At 44.1% G+C, this 18,688-nt stretch overlaps 1 protein-coding gene across 1 annotated transcript in view; it reads left to right on the forward strand.

Annotated features, from left to right (window-relative positions):
- Positions 1-2,232: 2,232 nt before the first annotated feature.
- LOC311145278 (vam6/Vps39-like protein) overlaps positions 2,233-18,688 on the forward strand; it is a gene marked incomplete at its 3' end in the record, with an annotated part of 69,539 nt that continues 53,083 nt past the window's right edge. The window contains 8 exon segments of the mRNA XM_084181512.1: positions 2,233-2,378; positions 2,775-2,840; positions 3,008-3,072; positions 3,439-3,481; positions 3,666-3,760; positions 3,909-4,007; positions 11,493-11,585; positions 12,319-12,502. Coding sequence (XP_084037638.1) covers positions 2,306-2,378; positions 2,775-2,840; positions 3,008-3,072; positions 3,439-3,481; positions 3,666-3,760; positions 3,909-4,007; positions 11,493-11,585; positions 12,319-12,502 — 718 coding nt within the window. The 5' untranslated portion in view covers positions 2,233-2,305.

Raw genomic sequence — 18,688 nt, forward strand, 5'->3', positions numbered from 1 at the left:
TATTCAGCCACTCTATCACACTATTCAGCCACTCTATCACTCTATTCAGCCACTCTATTCTGCCACTCTATTCTGCCACTCTATCACTCTATTCTGCCACTCTATCACTCTATTCTGCCACTCTATTCAGCCACTCTATCACTCTATTCAGCCACTCTATCACTCTATTCTGCAACTCTATCTGGCCACTCTATTCAGCCACTCTATCACTCTATTCAGCCACTCTATCACTCTATTCAGCCACTCTATCACTCTATTCTGCAACTCTATCACTCTATTCAGCCACTCTATCACTCTATTCAGCCACTCTATTCAGCCACTCTATTCAGCCACTCTATTCTGCCACTCTATCACTCTATTCTGCCACTCTATTCTGCCACTATCACTCTATTCTGCCACTCTATCACTCTATTCAGCCACTCTATCACTCTATTCAGCCACTCTATCACTCCATTCTGCCACTCTATCACTCTATTCAGCCACTCTATCACTCTATTCTGCCACTCTATCACTCTATTCTGCCACTCTATTCAGCCACTCTATCACTCTATTCTGCCACTCTATCACTCTATTCTGCCACTCTATCACTCTATTCTGCCACTCTATCACTCTATTCAGCCACTCTATCACTCTATTCTGCCACTCTATCACTCTATTCTGCCACTCTATTCTGCCACTCTATTCAGCCACTCTATCACTCTATTCTGCCACTCTATCACTCTATTCTGCCACTCTATCACTCTATTCTGCCACTCTATCACTCTATTCAGCCACTCTATCACTCTATTCTGCAACTCTATCACTCTATTCAGCCACTCTATCACTCTATTCTGCCACTCTATCACTCTATTCTGCCACTCTATCACTCTATTCTGCCACTCTATCACTCTATTCAGCCACTATATCACTCTATTCTGCCACTCTATCACTCTATTCAGCCACTCTATTCTGCTGCACTAGTCTCCCATTCTATTCTGACACCACCTAAAATAATTAACTTGAAGTCCCCAAACACCGGCCTAGTGTAATCTGCTGCAATATGTGGCCAGTCTAGGACTAGTAATTAATTTTTTACAATGTATGGTTTTGCATTGTTAGATTGTCATGCATTGCAGCCAGGGTTTGTTTTGTTTTTGTAGCAGGAAATAAGGACAACATTAAAGTGGGTCTGCATTGTAGTTTCTTATTTGTAAGGTTATTCTTGGATTAAAGTTTAGTTATATTAAACCCACGTTGTCATAAGTATGCAAATGAATACAATATGTATATAGTATTTATGTGAGATGGAATTGACCTGTGTGTTGTTCATGCAAGCTTAATTTGCATTAATTAATTTTTGTATATTTTTAAAAACTTTTTACCCCTTTTTCTCCCCGATTCGTGATATCCAATTGGTAGTTCCAGTCTTGTCCCTTCCCTTTATGCAACAACACACATTCTCCTCTATCCGCCCCGTGCTTGGTCGCTCTATCCGCCCGGTGCTTGGTCGCTCTATCCGCCCGGTGCTTGATCGCTCTATCCGCCCGGTGCTTGGTCGCTCTATCCGCCCGGTGCTTGGTCTCTCTATCCGCCCGGTGCTTGGTCGCTCTATCCGCCCGGTGCTTGGTCGCTCTATCCGCCCGGTGCTTGGTCGCTCTATCCGCCCCGTGCTTGGTCGCTCTATCCGCCCGGTGCTTGGTCGCTCTATCCGCCCGGTGCTTGGTCGCTCTATCCGCCCGGTGCTTGGTCGCTCGTGAATGTGCGCCTTGTTCTAATTGGTCCCACGTGAACGTCCTGACGTCAGTCACGTGCCTGTCGAACCCGAGTCTGTAGCGCCACTGAGAGGAACTAGCCAGCTAACTAGCTTATTAGCTAACTGAGCAACTTGAACGACAAGTATTTATCTAGTAATTTCTGATTTTCTTGTCAAAAAGTGGGTCGGTCAAGACTAGCATGGGATGATGGCTACGGAATTTAGTTGGCTTGCTAGCTAGCGTTTGTGTGTGTGTGTTAACGCTAGCTAGCTGGCTAGAACAATTTCCTTGCTATTTCTTTTTGGACGAAATTTGCTTGGATGTCATGGTTTCAACGAATGACAGGAATTATCTTCAGGTCACCGATACGGATTAAAGAAACGGTTTGATCGGCTGGTGGGGACATGACATTTTAGGCGTGCCTTGTAACGTTGCCCAGCGTGAAAGTGATTTTTGTAATTACTGGCTGGCTAGTAAACGTTGGCTCATAGCTACCTTAGTAAATCGAAACGACATTATCCATCAACCGGCTTGTTAATTTATCGGATCTCCGCTACCAGGAAAGCTCCACAATGCATGACGCTTACGAACCGGTGCCTATCCTGGAGAAACTGCCTCTCCAGATTGACTGTCTTGCGGCCTGGGGTAAATTGATATTGTCAACTAACTAGCTATCTATCTAGCTAACCACACATTCTTGTTGACATGAACAAGCTAGCTGGCTGGTTTGTTTACCAGCTAGCCAGCTGATAACTTGACAGCAAGCCAATTTATAGCTTGATGAGTTTTGAGGTGACAGACAATTGTAAACAAAGTCACCCTGTCGATGACCGAGAGATTTATTGGAGATCACGTCATATTTAATTAATACCATTGTATTATAATGGCTCCCAGTGATGTCCTCATATAACATGTGTCCCAAATGGCATTTCCTATGTATTTAACCAGAGCCCTATGGGTTCTTATCAAAAGTAGTGCACTACATAGGGCCATTTGGGATGTAACCATGCTGAGGTCCTTCTATTTCCTATCATGTCACAGAGGACTGGCTTCTAGTGGGGACCAAACCAGGCCATCTCCTGCTCTACAGAATCAAAAAGGATGCAGGTGAATGAGAGAGAGAGACCTCTGCTTTCAGTCCCTGTCCTGTGTTTTTGTGTGTGTATGGTTGGCTTCGGTGAGCATAGTTTCCAGTGTCATTGTGTTTATTACCTCATTCCGTAGCAGGTGCCTCAAACAAGGAAACAGATCCACTCTCTCTTTCTTCTTCATAGGTACCAACAGGTTTGAGGTGACTCTGGAGAAATCCAACAAGAACTTCTCCAAGAAGATCCAGCAGGTAGGCAGACGGAGTGAGGATGGAGGGAGCTGGGAGGTCTCTCTCTCTCTCTCTCTGTCCCCCCTCAGGACCCCTTTCAGTTACCGTCTCTCGTAATGTACACACGCTTCACATCCCGTTGATGTGACAGGAATTACAAAAAGTACCACAGATTGAAACAAATCTAGTAGAGACTGTTGTCCTAGCCTAGTTCCAGATCTTTGATGTGCTCTTGTCAACTCCGTTGCTGTCCTTGAGTGACAAGGAGTTGGTGACACTCCCTCAGGTTACCATTGTCCCGCTCAGTTTCACTCTGGTCTCTTTCTCCCTCAGGTTACCATTGTCCCTCTCAGTTTCACTCTGGTCTCTTTCTTCTCTTCCTTGCAGCTCTTCATTGTCTCACAGTACAAGATCCTCATCAGTCTGCTAGGTACAGTAAAACATTTCCCTCAGCAAACAAGAGGCCATATTGTTCACATGAACATGAGGATGTTAATCTCGGTAATCCATAGGTCAAAGCTTGTTTTAATATTGCCTGTTGTTGTTCTGTGTGTGTGTGTGTCTATGTGTGTGTGTCTGTGTCTGCATGTGTGTGTTCCTCTCTCCCCCTACAGAGAACAACATCCATGTGCATGATCTGTTGACCTTCCAGCAGATTACTGTGGTCTCCAAGGCCAGAGGGGCAACGCTCTTCGCCTGTGACCTGCAGGTAAAATGACGCTCTGGTGACGGCGACATAGTCTGTAAATGTATTTTATGTTAACCAGTTAATTGTATCTATCTGTAGCTCCTGTAAAGATATTTCCTGTTTCCCTTTGACAATGGGACAAATAGTCTTCTTCTGCTTCTTCCTGCAGCAGTCCCCTTCAGGAGAGGCCCAGCTGAGGATGTGTGTTGCTGTGAAGAAAAAGCTTCAGCTGTACTACTGGAAGGACAGGGAGTTCTATGAGCTACAGGTAAGACAGGGAGTTCTATGAGCTACAGGTAAGACAGGGAGTTCTATGAGCTACAGGTAAGACAGGGAGTTCTATGAGCTACAGGTAAGACAGGGAGTCCTATGAGCTACAGGTAAGACAGGGAGTTCTATGAGCTACAGGTAAGACAGGGAGTTCTATGAGCTACAGGTAAGACAGGGAGTCCTATGAGCTACAGGTAAGACAGGGAGTCCTATGAGCTACAGGTAAGACAGGGAGTTCTATGAGCTACAGGTAAGACAGGGAGTTCTATGAGCTACAGGTAAGACAGGGAGTCCTATGAGCTACAGGTAAGACAGGGAGTCCTATGAGCTACAGGTAAGACAGGGAGTTCTATGAGCTACAGGTAAGACAGGGAGTCCTATGAGCTACAGGTAAGACAGGGAGTCCTATGAGCTACAGGTAAGACAGGGAGTTCTATGAGCTACAGGTAAGACAGGGAGTCCTATGAGCTACAGGTAAGACAGGGAGTCATATGAGCTACAGGTAAGACAGGGAGTTATATGAGCTACAGGTAAGACAGGGAGTTCTATGAGCTACAGGTAAGACAGGGAGTTCTATGAGCTACAGGTAAGACAGGGAGTCCTATGAGCTACAGGTAAGACAGGGAGTCATATGAGCTACAGGTAAGACAGGGAGTTCTATGAGCTACAGGTAAGACAGGGAGTTATATGAGCTACAGGTAAGACAGGGAGTTCTATGAGCTACAGGTAAGACAGGGAGTTCTATGAGCTACAGGTAAGACAGGGAGTCCTATGAGCTACAGGTAAGACAGGGAGTCCTATGAGCTACAGGTAAGACAGGGAGTCCTATGAGCTACAGGTGAGACAGGGAGTCCTATGAGCTACAGGGAGTTCTATGAGCTACAGGTAAGACAGGGAGTTCTATGAGCTACAGGTAAGACAGGGAGTTATATGAGCTACAGGGAGTTCTATGAGCTACAGGTAAGACAGGGAGTTCTATGAGCTACAGGTAAGACAGGGAGTCCTATGAGCTACAGGTAAGACAGGGAGTTCTATGAGCTACAGGTAAGACAGGGAGTCCTATGAGCTACAGGTAAGACAGGGAGTTCTATGAGCTACAGGTAAGACGGAGTTCTATGAGCTACAGGTAAGACAGGGAGTTCTATGAGCTACAGGTAAGACAGGGAGTTCTATGAGCTACAGGTAAGACAGGGAGTTCTATGAGCTACAGGTAAGACAGGGAGTTCTATGAGCTACAGGTAAGACAGGGAGTCCTATGAGCTACAGGTAAGACAGGGAGTCCTATGAGCTACAGGTAAGACAGGGAGTTCTATGAGCTACAGGTAAGACAGGGAGTTCTATGAGCTACAGGTAAGACAGGGAGTCCTATGAGCTACAGGTAAGACAGGGAGTCCTATGAGCTACAGGTAAGACAGGGAGTTCTATGAGCTACAGGTAAGACAGGGAGTCCTATGAGCTACAGGTAAGACAGGGAGTCCTATGAGCTACAGGTAAGACAGGGAGTTCTATGAGCTACAGGTAAGACAGGGAGTCCTATGAGCTACAGGTAAGACAGGGAGTCATATGAGCTACAGGTAAGACAGGGAGTTATATGAGCTACAGGTAAGACAGGGAGTTCTATGAGCTACAGGTAAGACAGGGAGTTCTATGAGCTACAGGTAAGACAGGGAGTCCTATGAGCTACAGGTAAGACAGGGAGTCATATGAGCTACAGGTAAGACAGGGAGTTCTATGAGCTACAGGTAAGACAGGGAGTTATATGAGCTACAGGTAAGACAGGGAGTTCTATGAGCTACAGGTAAGACAGGGAGTTCTATGAGCTACAGGTAAGACAGGGAGTCCTATGAGCTACAGGTAAGACAGGGAGTCCTATGAGCTACAGGTAAGACAGGGAGTCCTATGAGCTACAGGTGAGACAGGGAGTCCTATGAGCTACAGGGAGTTCTATGAGCTACAGGTAAGACAGGGAGTTCTATGAGCTACAGGTAAGACAGGGAGTTATATGAGCTACAGGGAGTTCTATGAGCTACAGGTAAGACAGGGAGTTCTATGAGCTACAGGTAAGACAGGGAGTCCTATGAGCTACAGGTAAGACAGGGAGTTCTATGAGCTACAGGTAAGACGGGGAGTTCTATGAGCTACAGGTAAGACGGGGAGTCCTATGAGCTACAGGGAGTTCTATGAGCTACAGGTAAGACAGGGAGTTCTATGAGCTACAGGTAAGACAGGGAGTTATATGAGCTACAGGGAGTTCTATGAGCTACAGGTAAGACAGGGAGTTCTATGAGCTACAGGTAAGACAGGGAGTCCTATGAGCTACAGGTAAGACAGGGAGTTCTATGAGCTACAGGTAAGACAGGGAGTCCTATGAGCTACAGGTAAGACTGTAAAACCCCCTTGTGTGGCTGTAATGCCCCCTTGTGTGGCTGTAATGCCCCCTTGTGTGGCTGTAATGCCCCCTTGTGTGGCTGTAATTCCCCCTTGTGTGGCTGTAACACCCCCTTGTGTGGCTGTAATTCCCCCTTGTGTGGCTGTAATGCCCCCTTGTGTGGCTGTAATTCCCCCTTGTGTGGCTGTAATGCCCCCTTGTGTGGCTGTAAATCCCCCTTGTGTGGCTGTAATGCCCCCTTGTGTGGCTGTAATGCCCCCTTGTGTGGCTGTAATACCCCCTTGTGTGGCTGTAATGACCCCTTGTGTGGCTGTAATTCCCCCTTGTGTGGCTGTAATGCCCCCTTGTGTGGCTGTAATTCCCCCTTGTGTGGCTGTAATTCCCCCTTGTGTGGCTGTAATTCCCCCTTGTGTGGCTGTAACACCCCCTTGTGTGGCTGTAACACCCCCTTGTGTGGCTGTAATATCCCCCTTGTGTGGCTGTAATTCCCCCTTGTGTGGCTGTAATGCCCCCTTGTGTGGCTGTAATTCCCCCTTGTGTGGCTGTAATTCCCCCTTGTGTGGCTGTAATGCCCCCTTGTGTGGCTGTAATGCCCCCTTGTGTGGCTGTAATTCCCCCTTGTGTGGCTGTAATGCCCCCTTGTGTGGCTGTAAATCCCCCTTGTGTGGCTGTAATTCCCCCTTGTGTGGCTGAAAATCCCCCTTGTGTGGCTGTAAATCCCCCTTGTGTGGCTGTAAATCCCCCTTGTGTGGCTTTAATTACCCCTTGTGTGGCTGTAATTCCCCCTTGTGTGGCTGTAATGACCCCTTGTGTGGCTGTAATTCCCCCTTGTGTGGCTGTAATTCCCCCTTGTGTGGCTGTAATACCCCCTTGTGTGGCTGTAATACCCCCTTGTGTGGCTGTAATGACCCCTTGTGTGGCTGTAATACCCCCTTGTGTGGCTGTAATTCCCCCTTGTGTGGCTGTAATACCCCCTTGTGTGGCTGTAATCTACCTTGTGTGGCTGTAATGCCCCCTTGTGTGGCTGTAATGCCCCCTTGTGTGGCTGTAATTCCCCCTTGTGTGGCTGTAATTCCCCCTTGTGTGGCTGTAATGCCCCCTTGTGTGGCTGTAATTCCCCCTTGTGTGGCTGTAATACCCCCTTGTGTGGCTGTAATACCCCCTTGTGTGGCTGTAATGCCCCCTTGTGTGGCTGTAATGCCCCCTTGTGTGGCTGTAATTCCCCCTTGTGTGGCTGTAAATCCCCCTTGTGTGGCTGTAATGCCCCCTTGTGTGGCTGTAATTCCCCCTTGTGTGGCTGTAATACCCCCTTGTGTGGCTGTAATACCCCCTTGTGTGGCTGTAATTCCCCCTTGTGTGGCTGTAATTCCCCCTTGTGTGGCTGTAATGCCCCCTTGTGTGGCTGTAACTCCCCTTGTGTGGCTGTAATTTCCCCTTGTGTGGCTGTAATGTCCCCTAAAAATCCATGTCTTGCGGCCAAAGTGGCCGTTGTGCCCTCAGGCTGAATATTATAATTCCCTTCTCCCGGCTGCCAATCGCCCTGTTCCGAAGCCACATGGCTGTCTCAGATACAGTACCAGTCAAAAGTTTGGACACCTACTCATTCCAGGGTTTTTCTTTATTATTTTTTATTTTTTTCTAAATTGTAGAATAATAGTGAAGACATCAAAACTATGAAATAACACATATGGAATCATGTAGTGATTCTTCAAAGTAGCCATCCTTTGCCTTGATGACAGCTTTGCACACTCTTGCCATTCTCTCAACCAGATTCATGATGTAGTCACCTGGAATGCATTTCAATTAACAGGTGTGCCATGTTGAAAGTTAATTTGTGGAATTTATTTTCTTAATGCGTTTGATCCAATCAGTTGTGTTTTGACAGGGTAGGGGGGTATACAGAAGATAGCCCTATTTGGTAAAAGACCAAGTCCATATTATGAACATCTCAAATAAGCAAAGAGAAACGACGGTCCATCATTACTTTAAGACATGAAGGTCAGTCAATCTGGAAAATTTCAAGAACTTAGAAAGTTTCTGTAAGTGCAGTCGCAAAACCCATCAAGCGCTATGGTGAAACTGGCCCAAAAAGACCCAGAGTTACCTCTGTTGTTAAGTTCGTTAGAGTTACCAGCCTCAGAAATTGCAGCCCAAATAAATGCTTCACAGAGTTCAAGTAACAGACACATCTCAACATCAACTGTTCAGAGGAGACTGCATGAATCAGGCCTTCATGGTCGAATTGTTGCAAATAAACTACAACTAAAGGACACCAATAAGAAGAAGAGACTTGCTTGGGCCAAGAAACTCAAGCAATGGACATTAGACCGGTGGAAATCTGTCCTTTGATCTGATGAGTCCAAATGTGAGATTTTGGGTTCCAATCGCCGTGTCTTTGTGAGACAGAGTAGGTAAACGGATGATCTCAGCATGTGTGGTTCCCACCGTGAAGCATGGTGGAGGAGGTGTGATGGTGTGGGGGTGCTTTGCTGGTGACACTGTCTGTGATTTATTTAGAATTCAAGGCACACTTAACCAGCATGGCTACCACAGCATTCTGCAGTGATACGCCATCCCATCTGGTTTGCGCTTAGTGGGACTATCATTTGTTTTTCAACAGGACAATGACCCAACACACCTCCAGGCTGTGTAAGGGCTATTTGACCAAGAAGGAGAGTGATGGAGTGCTGCATCAGATGACCTGGCCTCCACAATCACCCAAACTCAACCCAATTGAGATGGTTTGAGATGAGTCGGAACGCAGAGTGAAGGAAAAGCAGCCAACAAACATTCCAGGTGAATCTGGTTGAGAGAATGCCAAGAGTGTGCAAAGCTGTCATCAAGGCAAAGGGTGGCTACTTTGAAGAATCTAAAATATAAAATAGATTTTGATTTAACACTTTTTTTTTTTGGTTACTACATGATTCCATATGAGTTATTTCATAGTTTTGATGTCTTCACAATTATTCTACAATGTAGAAAATAGTAAAAATAAAGAATAACCCTTGAATGAGTAGGTGTGTCCAAACTTTTTGACTGGTAGTGTATATCAATGCTTATTAGCCAATGCCCGTCATGTGATCGGGTCGTTCTCCGGCATCTGAGCTCCAAAGTAGGCTACTAGTGAAGACTGACACATCTGGGATGCAATGGCGCGCGCCCTTCTTATCGAATTTCGACAGTATATACAGTGCATTCGGAAAGTTTTCAGACCCCTTGACTTTTTCCACATTTTGTTACGTTACAGCCTTATTCTAAAATTGATTACATTGGTTTTTTCCCTCATCAATCTACACACAATACCCATATTTCTCTTTCCCATAATGACAAAGCAAAAAGAGGTTTTTAAATAAATGTTTGCACAACATTTTTTGAAATATCACATTTACATAAGTTTTCAGACCCTTTACTCAGTACTTTGAAGCACCTTTGGCAGCGATTACAGCCTTGAGTCTTCTTGGGTATGACGCTTCAAGCTTGGCACACCTGTATTTGGGGAGTTTCTCCCATTCTTCTCTGCAGATCTTCTCAAGCTCTGTCAGGTTGGAGGGGGAGTGTCGCTGCACAGCTATTTTCAGGTCTCTCCAGAGATGTTCGATCTGGTTCAAGTCCGGGCTCTGGCTGAGCCACTCAAGGACATTCAGAGACTTGTCCCAAAGCCACTCCTGCGTTGTCTTGGCTGTGTGCTTAGGGTCGTTGTCCTGTTGGAAGGTGAACCTTCGCCCCAGTCTGAGGTCCTGAGCGCTCTGGAGCAGGTTTTCATCAAGGATCTCTCTGTACTTTGCTTCGTTCATCTTTGCCTCGATCCTGACTAGTCTCCCAGTCCCTGCTGCTGAAAAACATCCCCACAGCATGATGCTGCCGACACCATGCTTCACCGTAGGGATGGTGCCAGGTTTCCTCCAGACATGACGCTTTGCATTCAGGCCAAAGAGTTCAATCTGGTTTCATCAGACCAGAGAATCGTGTTTCTCATGGTCTGAGAGTCCTTTAGGTGCCTTTTGGCAAACTCCAAGCGGGCTGTCTTGTGCCTTTTACTGAGGAGTGGCTTCCGTCTGGCCACTCTACCATAAAGGCCTGATTGGTGGAGTGCTGCGGAGATGGTTGTCCTTCTGGAAGGTTGTCCCATCTCCACAGAGGAACTCTAGAGCTCTGTCAGAGTGACCATCGGATTCTTGGTCACCTCCGTGACCAAGGCCCTTCTCCCCCAATTGCGCAGTTTTTCCGGGCGGCCAGTCTTTGTGGTTCCAAACTTCTTCTATTTAAGAATGATGGAGGCCACTGTGTTCTTGGGGATCTTCAATGCTGCAGACATTTTTGGTACCCTTTCCCAAATCTGTGCCTCGACACAATCCTGTCTCGGAGCTCGACGGACAATTCCTTCGATCTCATGGCTTGGTTTTTGCTCTGACATGCACTGTTAACTGTGGGACCTTATATAGACAGGTGTGTGCCTTTCCAAATCATGTCCAATCAATTTAATTTACCACAGGTGGACTCCAATCAAGTTGTGGAAACATCTCAAGGATGATCAATGGAAACAGGATGCACCTGAGCTCAATTTCAAGTCCCATAGCATAGGGTCTGAATACTTATGTAAATAAGGTATTTATGTTTTTAATTTTCTATACATTTTCAAAATATTCAAAAAACCTGTTTTCGCTTTGTCATTATGGGGTATTGTGTGTACAATGATGAATTTTTTGTATTTATTTAATCCATTTTAGAATAAGGCTGTAACGTAACAAAATGTGGGAAAAGTCAAAGGGTCTGAATACTTTCCGAAAGGCACTGTATGTATGGGGGTAAGGTGACTGTATGTATGGAATTAAAAGTCTCATTTAGAGTTTGGTTTTTTATTTTGCGGCGCCTTCTGTCAGCATCGTTCTTGACATGACGGATTGGGCTCCGCTCCTCTCTAAGGCCAAATGGCCTTGCCCATAAAATCATGAAATTCCAGGCCTGCAAGATGTGCGAGTGAGTGGATAGAAGAGAACATGGGAATGGTGGAGGAAAATGCAGTCCTCACATTTTAGAGGGATATTGTTAACCAATAAGTATTAACCTGATGTTGTTTTTGTTTGTGTGTGTCAGGGTGACTTTGCTGCACCAGACATCCCTAAGTCCATGGCCTGGTGTCAGAACTCCATCTGTGTGGGTTTCAAGAGGGACTACTACCTCATCCGGGTCAGTGGGTCAGAAAAAAGGAAACGCTGTGTGTTGATTTCATGTGAACCTTCGGGAAGACATCTATAATATGATCTATTATGTATATGAGCTGTCATTATGAAGTATTACGAAGAGGGGCTTTGACTCGATCTCAATTACCCTCTTCATCTGCACTGATCGGAGATGACTTGACAAGTTAACAGAAATATGGCGGAAGCTTATAATTAGGCTGTTTTAGTTCAAGCTTATAATTAGGCTGTTTTAGTTCAAGCTTATAATTAGGCTGTTTTAGTTCAAGCTTATAATTAGGCTGTTTTAGTTCAAGCTTATAATTAGGCTGTTTTAGTTCAAGCTTATAATTAGGCTGTTTTAGTTCAAGCTTATAATTAGGCTGTTTTAGTTCAAGCTTATAATTAGGCTGTTTTAGTTCAAGCTTATAATTAGCCTGTTTTAGTTAAAGCTTATAATTAGGCTGTTTTAGTTCAAGCTTATAATTAGGCTGTTTTAGTTCAAGCTTATAATTAGGCTGTTTTAGTTCAAGCTTATAATTAGCCTGTTTTAGTTCAAGCTTATAATTAGGCTGTTTTAGTTCAAGCTTATAATTAGGCTGTTTTAGTTCAGCTTTCAGTAGCTTAAGGACAGGACAGAAAGAGGAAATAGATTAGTTGTGTTATTTCCCTATGTATCCTCAGACCTCTCCCCTGACATCTATCTCTTTGTCTGTCTCTCTCTCTTTCTCTTTGTCCTCCAGATGGATGGTCGTGGTTCCATCAAGGAGCTCTTCCCCACCGGGAAGCAGCTGGAGCCGCTGGTGGTTCCCCTGGCTGATGGGAAGGTGGCGTTGGGTCAGGATGACCTCACAGTGGTCCTCAACGAGGAAGGGGTCTGCACTCAGAAGTGTGCCCTCAACTGGACCGACATCCCCATCGATATGGGTACTAATGTTTCCTTGTTGTCTTGTCATCGTTTTTTTTTCTCCCCTGGCTCAGCAATATTTAGGTAACTATCCTGCCTCTCTGGTATTGGATAATGGATATGTTTTCATTACTGTACGCTATATTGTTTGTTTACAGACTTGCTTCTTCTTTTCTTTTAAGTTTTTGTGTAGCATACGTCATATTTACGATGGAATATTACTTTAAACACAAAAACAAACAAATTACTGTTGGCCATGTTTACAGACGTAATGCCACTTCATGTTATATTTGGTCTATTTAGTGTGTTATGGTTTTGAATTTGAAAATGGTTGGGGCTGTGATTGCGAACATAAGCAGTCATTTAAATTTAAACTGTTTCTCCGGCTCAAAATGCGTATCAACCAATTAAAATCGTCGCTTTAATTGCACGTGACAGAATGCTAAGTTGTAGCTGGTCAAATATGTAATAATGCCACGTTTTTGTTTTATGGAAGAAATATGTCAGTTTATCATACATCGTTAAAAATAAAAAAAAATGATTAGTAGGTTATAACACAAGGAGGAGATTATCTGATGTGAGTGGATTTAGGCTGTAGCTATGTTGATTGGAGTTTCTATAGTAGCCTGCAGAAAGGGCTAATCAGAGAGTTAGATGACTTTGTCAAATAGAAGTAATTCACCATCAGATACTGATACAGGCCAGGGTTCCTCCATTAACAATGTTGTGATAAACTACTTTAAAAGAAGAAGCAATACTGCAATCTGTAGGATGACAACAAGAGTGCAACCTATAATCCTAATCCTCCTGTCAAAAAGTATGGACACACCTACTCATTCTTTTATTTTTTACTATTTTCTACATTGTAGAATAATAGTGAAGACATCAAAACTATGAAATAACACACATGGAATCATGTAGTAACCAAAAAAGTGTTAAATCAAAATATGTTATATATTTTAAATTCTTCAAAGTAGACAACCTTTGCCTTGTTGACAGCTTTGCACGCTCTTGGCATTCTCTCAACCAGCTTCATGAGGAATGCTTTTCCAACAGTCTGGAAGGAGTTCCCACAAATGCTGAGCACTTGATGGCTGCTTTTCCTTCACTCTGTGGTCCAACTCATCTCAGTTGGGTTGAGGTCGGGTGATTGTGGAGGCCAGGTCTTCTGATGCAGCACTCCATCACTCTCCTTCTTGGTCAAATAGCCCTTGCACAGCCTGGAGGTGTGTTTTGGGTCATTGTCCTGTTGAAAAACAAATGATAGTCCCACTAAGCGCAAACCAGATGGGATGGCGTATCACTGCAGAATGCTGTGGTAGCCATGCTGGTTAAGTGTGCCTTGAATTCTAAATAAATCAGACAGTGTCACCAGCAAAAGCATCCCCACACCATTACACCTCCTCCTCCATGCTTCACGATGCCATAACACCTCCTCCTCCATGCTTCACGGTGGGAACCTCACAAAGACCCAGCGGGTTGGAAGCATACATCTCACATTTGGACTCCAGACCAAAGGACACATTTCCACCGGTCTAATGTCCATTGCTCGTGTTTCTTGGACCAAGCAGGTCTCTTCTTCTTATTGGTGTCCTTTAGTAGTGGTATCTTTGCAGCAATTCGACCATGAAGGCCTGATTCACACAGTCTCCTCTGAACAGTTGATGTTGAGATGTGTCTGTTATTTGAGCTCTGTGAAGCATTTATTTGGGCTGCAATCTGAGGCTGGTAACTCTAATGAACTTATCCTCTGCATCAGAGGTAATTCTGGGTCTTCCTTTCCTGTGGCGGTCCTCATGAGAGCCAGTTTTATCATAGCGCTTGATGGGTTTTGCGACTGCACTCTAAGAAACTTTCCAAAGTTCTTGAAATATTCCGTGTTTACTGACCTTCATGTCTTAAAGTAATGATGGACTGTCGTTTCTCTTAGCTTATTTGAGCTGTTCTTGCCATAATATGGACTTGGTCTTTTACCAAATATGGCTATCTTCTGTATACCACCCCTACCTTGCTCTAGGAAGAGTATTGGTGGTTCCAAATTCTTCCATTTAAGAATGATGGAGGCCATTGTGTTCAATGCTGCAGAAATGTTTTGGTACCCTTCCCCAGATCTGTGCCTCGACACAATCCTGTCTCTGACAATTCCTTCAACCTCATGGCTTGGTTTTTGAATACTTATAAGGTAATTACAGTTGAAGTCGGAAGTTTACATACACCTTAGCCAAATACATTTAAACTAAGTTTTTCACAATTCCTGACATTTAATCCTAGTAAACATTCCCTGTCTTAGGTCAGTTAGGATCACCACTTTATTTTAAGAATGTGAAATGTCAGTATAATAGTAGAGAGAATTATTTCTTTCAGCTTTTATTTCTTTCATCACATTCCCAGTGGGTCAGAAGTTTACATACACTCAATTAGTATTTGGTAGCATTGCCTTTAAATTGTTTAACTTGGGTCAAACGTTTCGGGTAGCCTTCCACAAGCTTCCCACAATAAGTTGGGTGAATTTTGGCCCATTCCTCCTGACAGAGCTGGTATAACTGAGTTATGTTTGTAGGCCTCCTTGCTCGCACACACTTTTTCCATTTCTGCCCACAAATTTTCTATAGGATTGAGGTCATGTCTTTGTGATGGCCACTCCAATACCTTGACTTTGTTGTCCTTAAGCAATTTTGCCACAACTTTGGAAGTATGCTTGGGGTCATTGTCCATTTGGAAGACCCATTTGCGACCAAACTTTAACTTCCTGACTGATGTCTTGATGTTGCTTCAATATATCCACATCATTTTCCTTCATCATGATGCCATCTATTTTGTGAAGTGCACCAGTCCCTCCTGCAGCAAAGCACCCCCACAGCATGATGCTGCCACCCCCGTGCTTCACAGTTGGGATGGTGTTCTTCGGCTTGCAAGTCTATCCATTTTTTCCTCCAAACATAACAATGGTCATTATGGCCAAACACTTCTATTTTTGTTTCATCAGACCAGAGGACATTTCTCCAAAAAGTACGAGCTTTGTCCCCATGTGCAGTTGCAAACCGTAGTCTGGCTTTTTTTATGGCGGTTTTGGTTTTGGAGCAGTGGCTTCTTCCTTGCTGAGCGGCCTTTCAGGTTATGTCAATATAGGACTTGTTTTTCTGTGGATATAGATACTTTTGTACCCGTTTCCTCCAGCATCTTCACAAGGTCCTTTGCTGTTGTTCTGGGAATGATTTGCACTTTTTGCACCAAAGTACGTTCATCTCTAGGAGACAGAACGCGTCTCCTTCCTGAGCGGTATGATGGCTGCGTGGTCCCATGGTGTTTATACTTGCTTACTATTGTTTGTACAGATGAACGTGGTACCTTCAGGTGTTTGGAAATTGCTCCCAAGGATGACCCAGACTTGTGGAGGTCTACAATTTATTTTTCTGAGGTCTTTGCTGATTTCTTTTGATTTTCCCATGATGTCAAGCAAAGAGGCACTGAGTTTGAAGGTAGGCCTTGAAATACATCCACAGGTACACCTCCAATTGACTCAACTGATGTCAATTAGCCTATCCGAAGCTCCTAAAGCCATCACATCATTTTTTCGAATTTTCCAAGCTGTTTAAAGGCACAGTAAACTTCTGACCCACTGGAATTGTGATACAGTGAATTATAAGTGAAATAATCTGTCTGTAAACAATTGTTGGAAAAATTACATGTGTCATGCACAAAGTAGATGTCCTAACCGACTTGCCAAAACTATAGTTTGTTCAAAAGAAATTTGTGGAGTGGTTGAAAAACTCCACCCTAAGTGTATGTAAACTTCCGACTTCAACTGTATGTCACAAGACAACTGATTGGCTCAAACGCATTAAGAAGGAAATAAATTCCACAAATTAACTTTTAAGAAGGCACACCTGTTAATTGAAATGCATTCCAGGTGACTACCTCATGAACCTGGTTGAGAGAATGCCAAGAGTTTGCCAAGCTTTCATCAAGGCGAAGGGTGGCTATTTGAAGAATCTCAAATATAAAATATATTTAGATTTGTTTAACAATTTTTTGGTTACTTCATGATTCCATATGTGTTATTTCATAGTTTTGATGTCTTCACTATTATTCTACAATGTAGAAAATAGTAAAAATAAAGAAAAACCCTGGAATGAGTAGATGTTCTAAAACGTGTATGTCAGGATACATCCCAAATGGCACCCTATTCCCTATATAGTACACTCCTGTTGACCAGAGCCCTATGAGCCCTATGTAGGGAAGGAGGTGTGTCCATACTTGACTGGTACTGTATGTAACAAAGTAGACGATTTATAAAATGCATATAAAAGGTTTTAGGTGTACAGGTCCATCTGCAATATGACTATAATGCTATAGCAGTGTGTCTGTCTGCTCCTTAATACAATTTCAGGCTGTTGGCTGGAGGCTATGTCCCTTTTCAACACACTAGCATGTACATACAGTGAGGGGAAAAAAGTATTTGATCCCCTGCTGATTTTGTACGTTTGCCCACTGACAAAGAAATGATCAGTCTAATTTTAATGGTAGGTTTATTTGAACAGTGAGAGACAGAATAACAACAACAAAATCCAGGAAAACGCATGTCAAAAATATTATACATTTATTTGCATTTTAATGAGGGAAATAAGTATTTGACCCCCTCTCAATCAGAAAGATTTCTGGCTCCCAGGTGTCTTTTATACAGGTAACGAGCTGAGATTAGGAGCACACTCTTAAAGGGAGTGCTCCTAATCTCAGTTTGTTACCTGTATAAAAGACACCTGTCCACAGAAGCAATCAATCAATCAGATTCCAAACTCTCCTCCATGGCCAAGACCAAAGAGCTCTCCAAGGATGTCAGGGACAAGATTGTAGACCTACACAAGGCTGGAATGGGCTACAAGACCATCGCCAAGCAGCTTGGTGAGAAGGTGACAACAGTTGGTGCGATTATTCGCAAATGGAAGAAACACAAAAGAACTGTCAATCTCCCTCTGCCTGGGGCTCCATGCAAGATCTCACCTTGTGGAGTTACAATGATCATGAGAATGGTGAGGAAACAGCCCAGAACTACACGGGAGGATCTTGTCAATGATCTCAAGGCAGCTGGGACCATAGTCATCAAGAAAACCATTGGTAACACACTACGCCGTAAAGGACTGAAATCCTGCAGCGCCCGCAAGGTCCCCCTGCTCAAGAAAGCACATATACAGGGCCGTCTGAAGTTTGCCAATGAACATCTGAATGATTCAGAGGAGAACTGGGTGAAAGTGTTGTGGTCAGATGAGACCAAAACCGAGCTCTTTGGCATCAACTCAACTCGCCGTGTTTGGAGGAGGAGGAATGCTGCCTATGACCCCAAGAACAACATCCCCACCGTCAAACATGGAGGTGGAAACATTATGCTTTGGGGGTGTTTTTCTGCTAAGGGGACAGGACAACTTCACTGCATCAAAGGGACGATGGACAGGGCCATGTACCATCAAATCTTGGGTGAGAACCTCCTTCCCTCAGCCAGGGCATTAAAAATGGGTCGTGGATGGGTATTCCAGCATGACAATGACCCAAAACACACGGCCAAGGCAACAAAGGAGTGGCTCAAGAAGAAGCACATTAAGGTCCTGGAGTGGCCTAGCCAGTCTCCAGACCTTAATCCCATAGAAAATCTGTGGAGGGAGCTGAAGGTCCGATTTACCAAACGTCAGCCTCGAAACCTTAATGACTTGGAGAAGATCTGCAAAGAGGAGTGGGACAAAATCCCTCCTGAGATGTGTGCAAACCTGGTGGCCAACTACAAGAAATGTCTGACCTCTGTGATTGCCAACAAGGGTTTTACCACCAAGTACTAAGTCATGTTTTGCAGAGGGGTCAAATACTTATTTCCCTCATTAAAATACAAATCAATTCATAACATTTTTGATGTGTTTTTCTGGATTTTTTTGTTGTTATTCTGTCTCTCACTGTTCAAATAAACCTGCCATTAAAATCATAGACTGATCACGTCTTTGTCAGTGGGCAAACGTACAAAATCAGCAGGGGATCAAATACTTTTTTCCCTCACTGTAGATGTACATCTACATTTCAATGGGGGGGGGGGGACGACTCGTGTGACAATCGAATCCTTGCCACAATCTGGGACGGTTACGTGGACTAGGCACTTTACTCAGAGAGTCAAATACACCTGATAGTTGCTTTGATGATCCGAATGTGCTGTTAGACTGTTTGTA

This window comes from Coregonus lavaretus, assembly GCF_964263955.1.
Source record: "Coregonus lavaretus genome assembly, chromosome: 18".
Lineage (NCBI taxonomy): Eukaryota > Metazoa > Chordata > Actinopteri > Salmoniformes > Salmonidae > Coregonus > Coregonus lavaretus.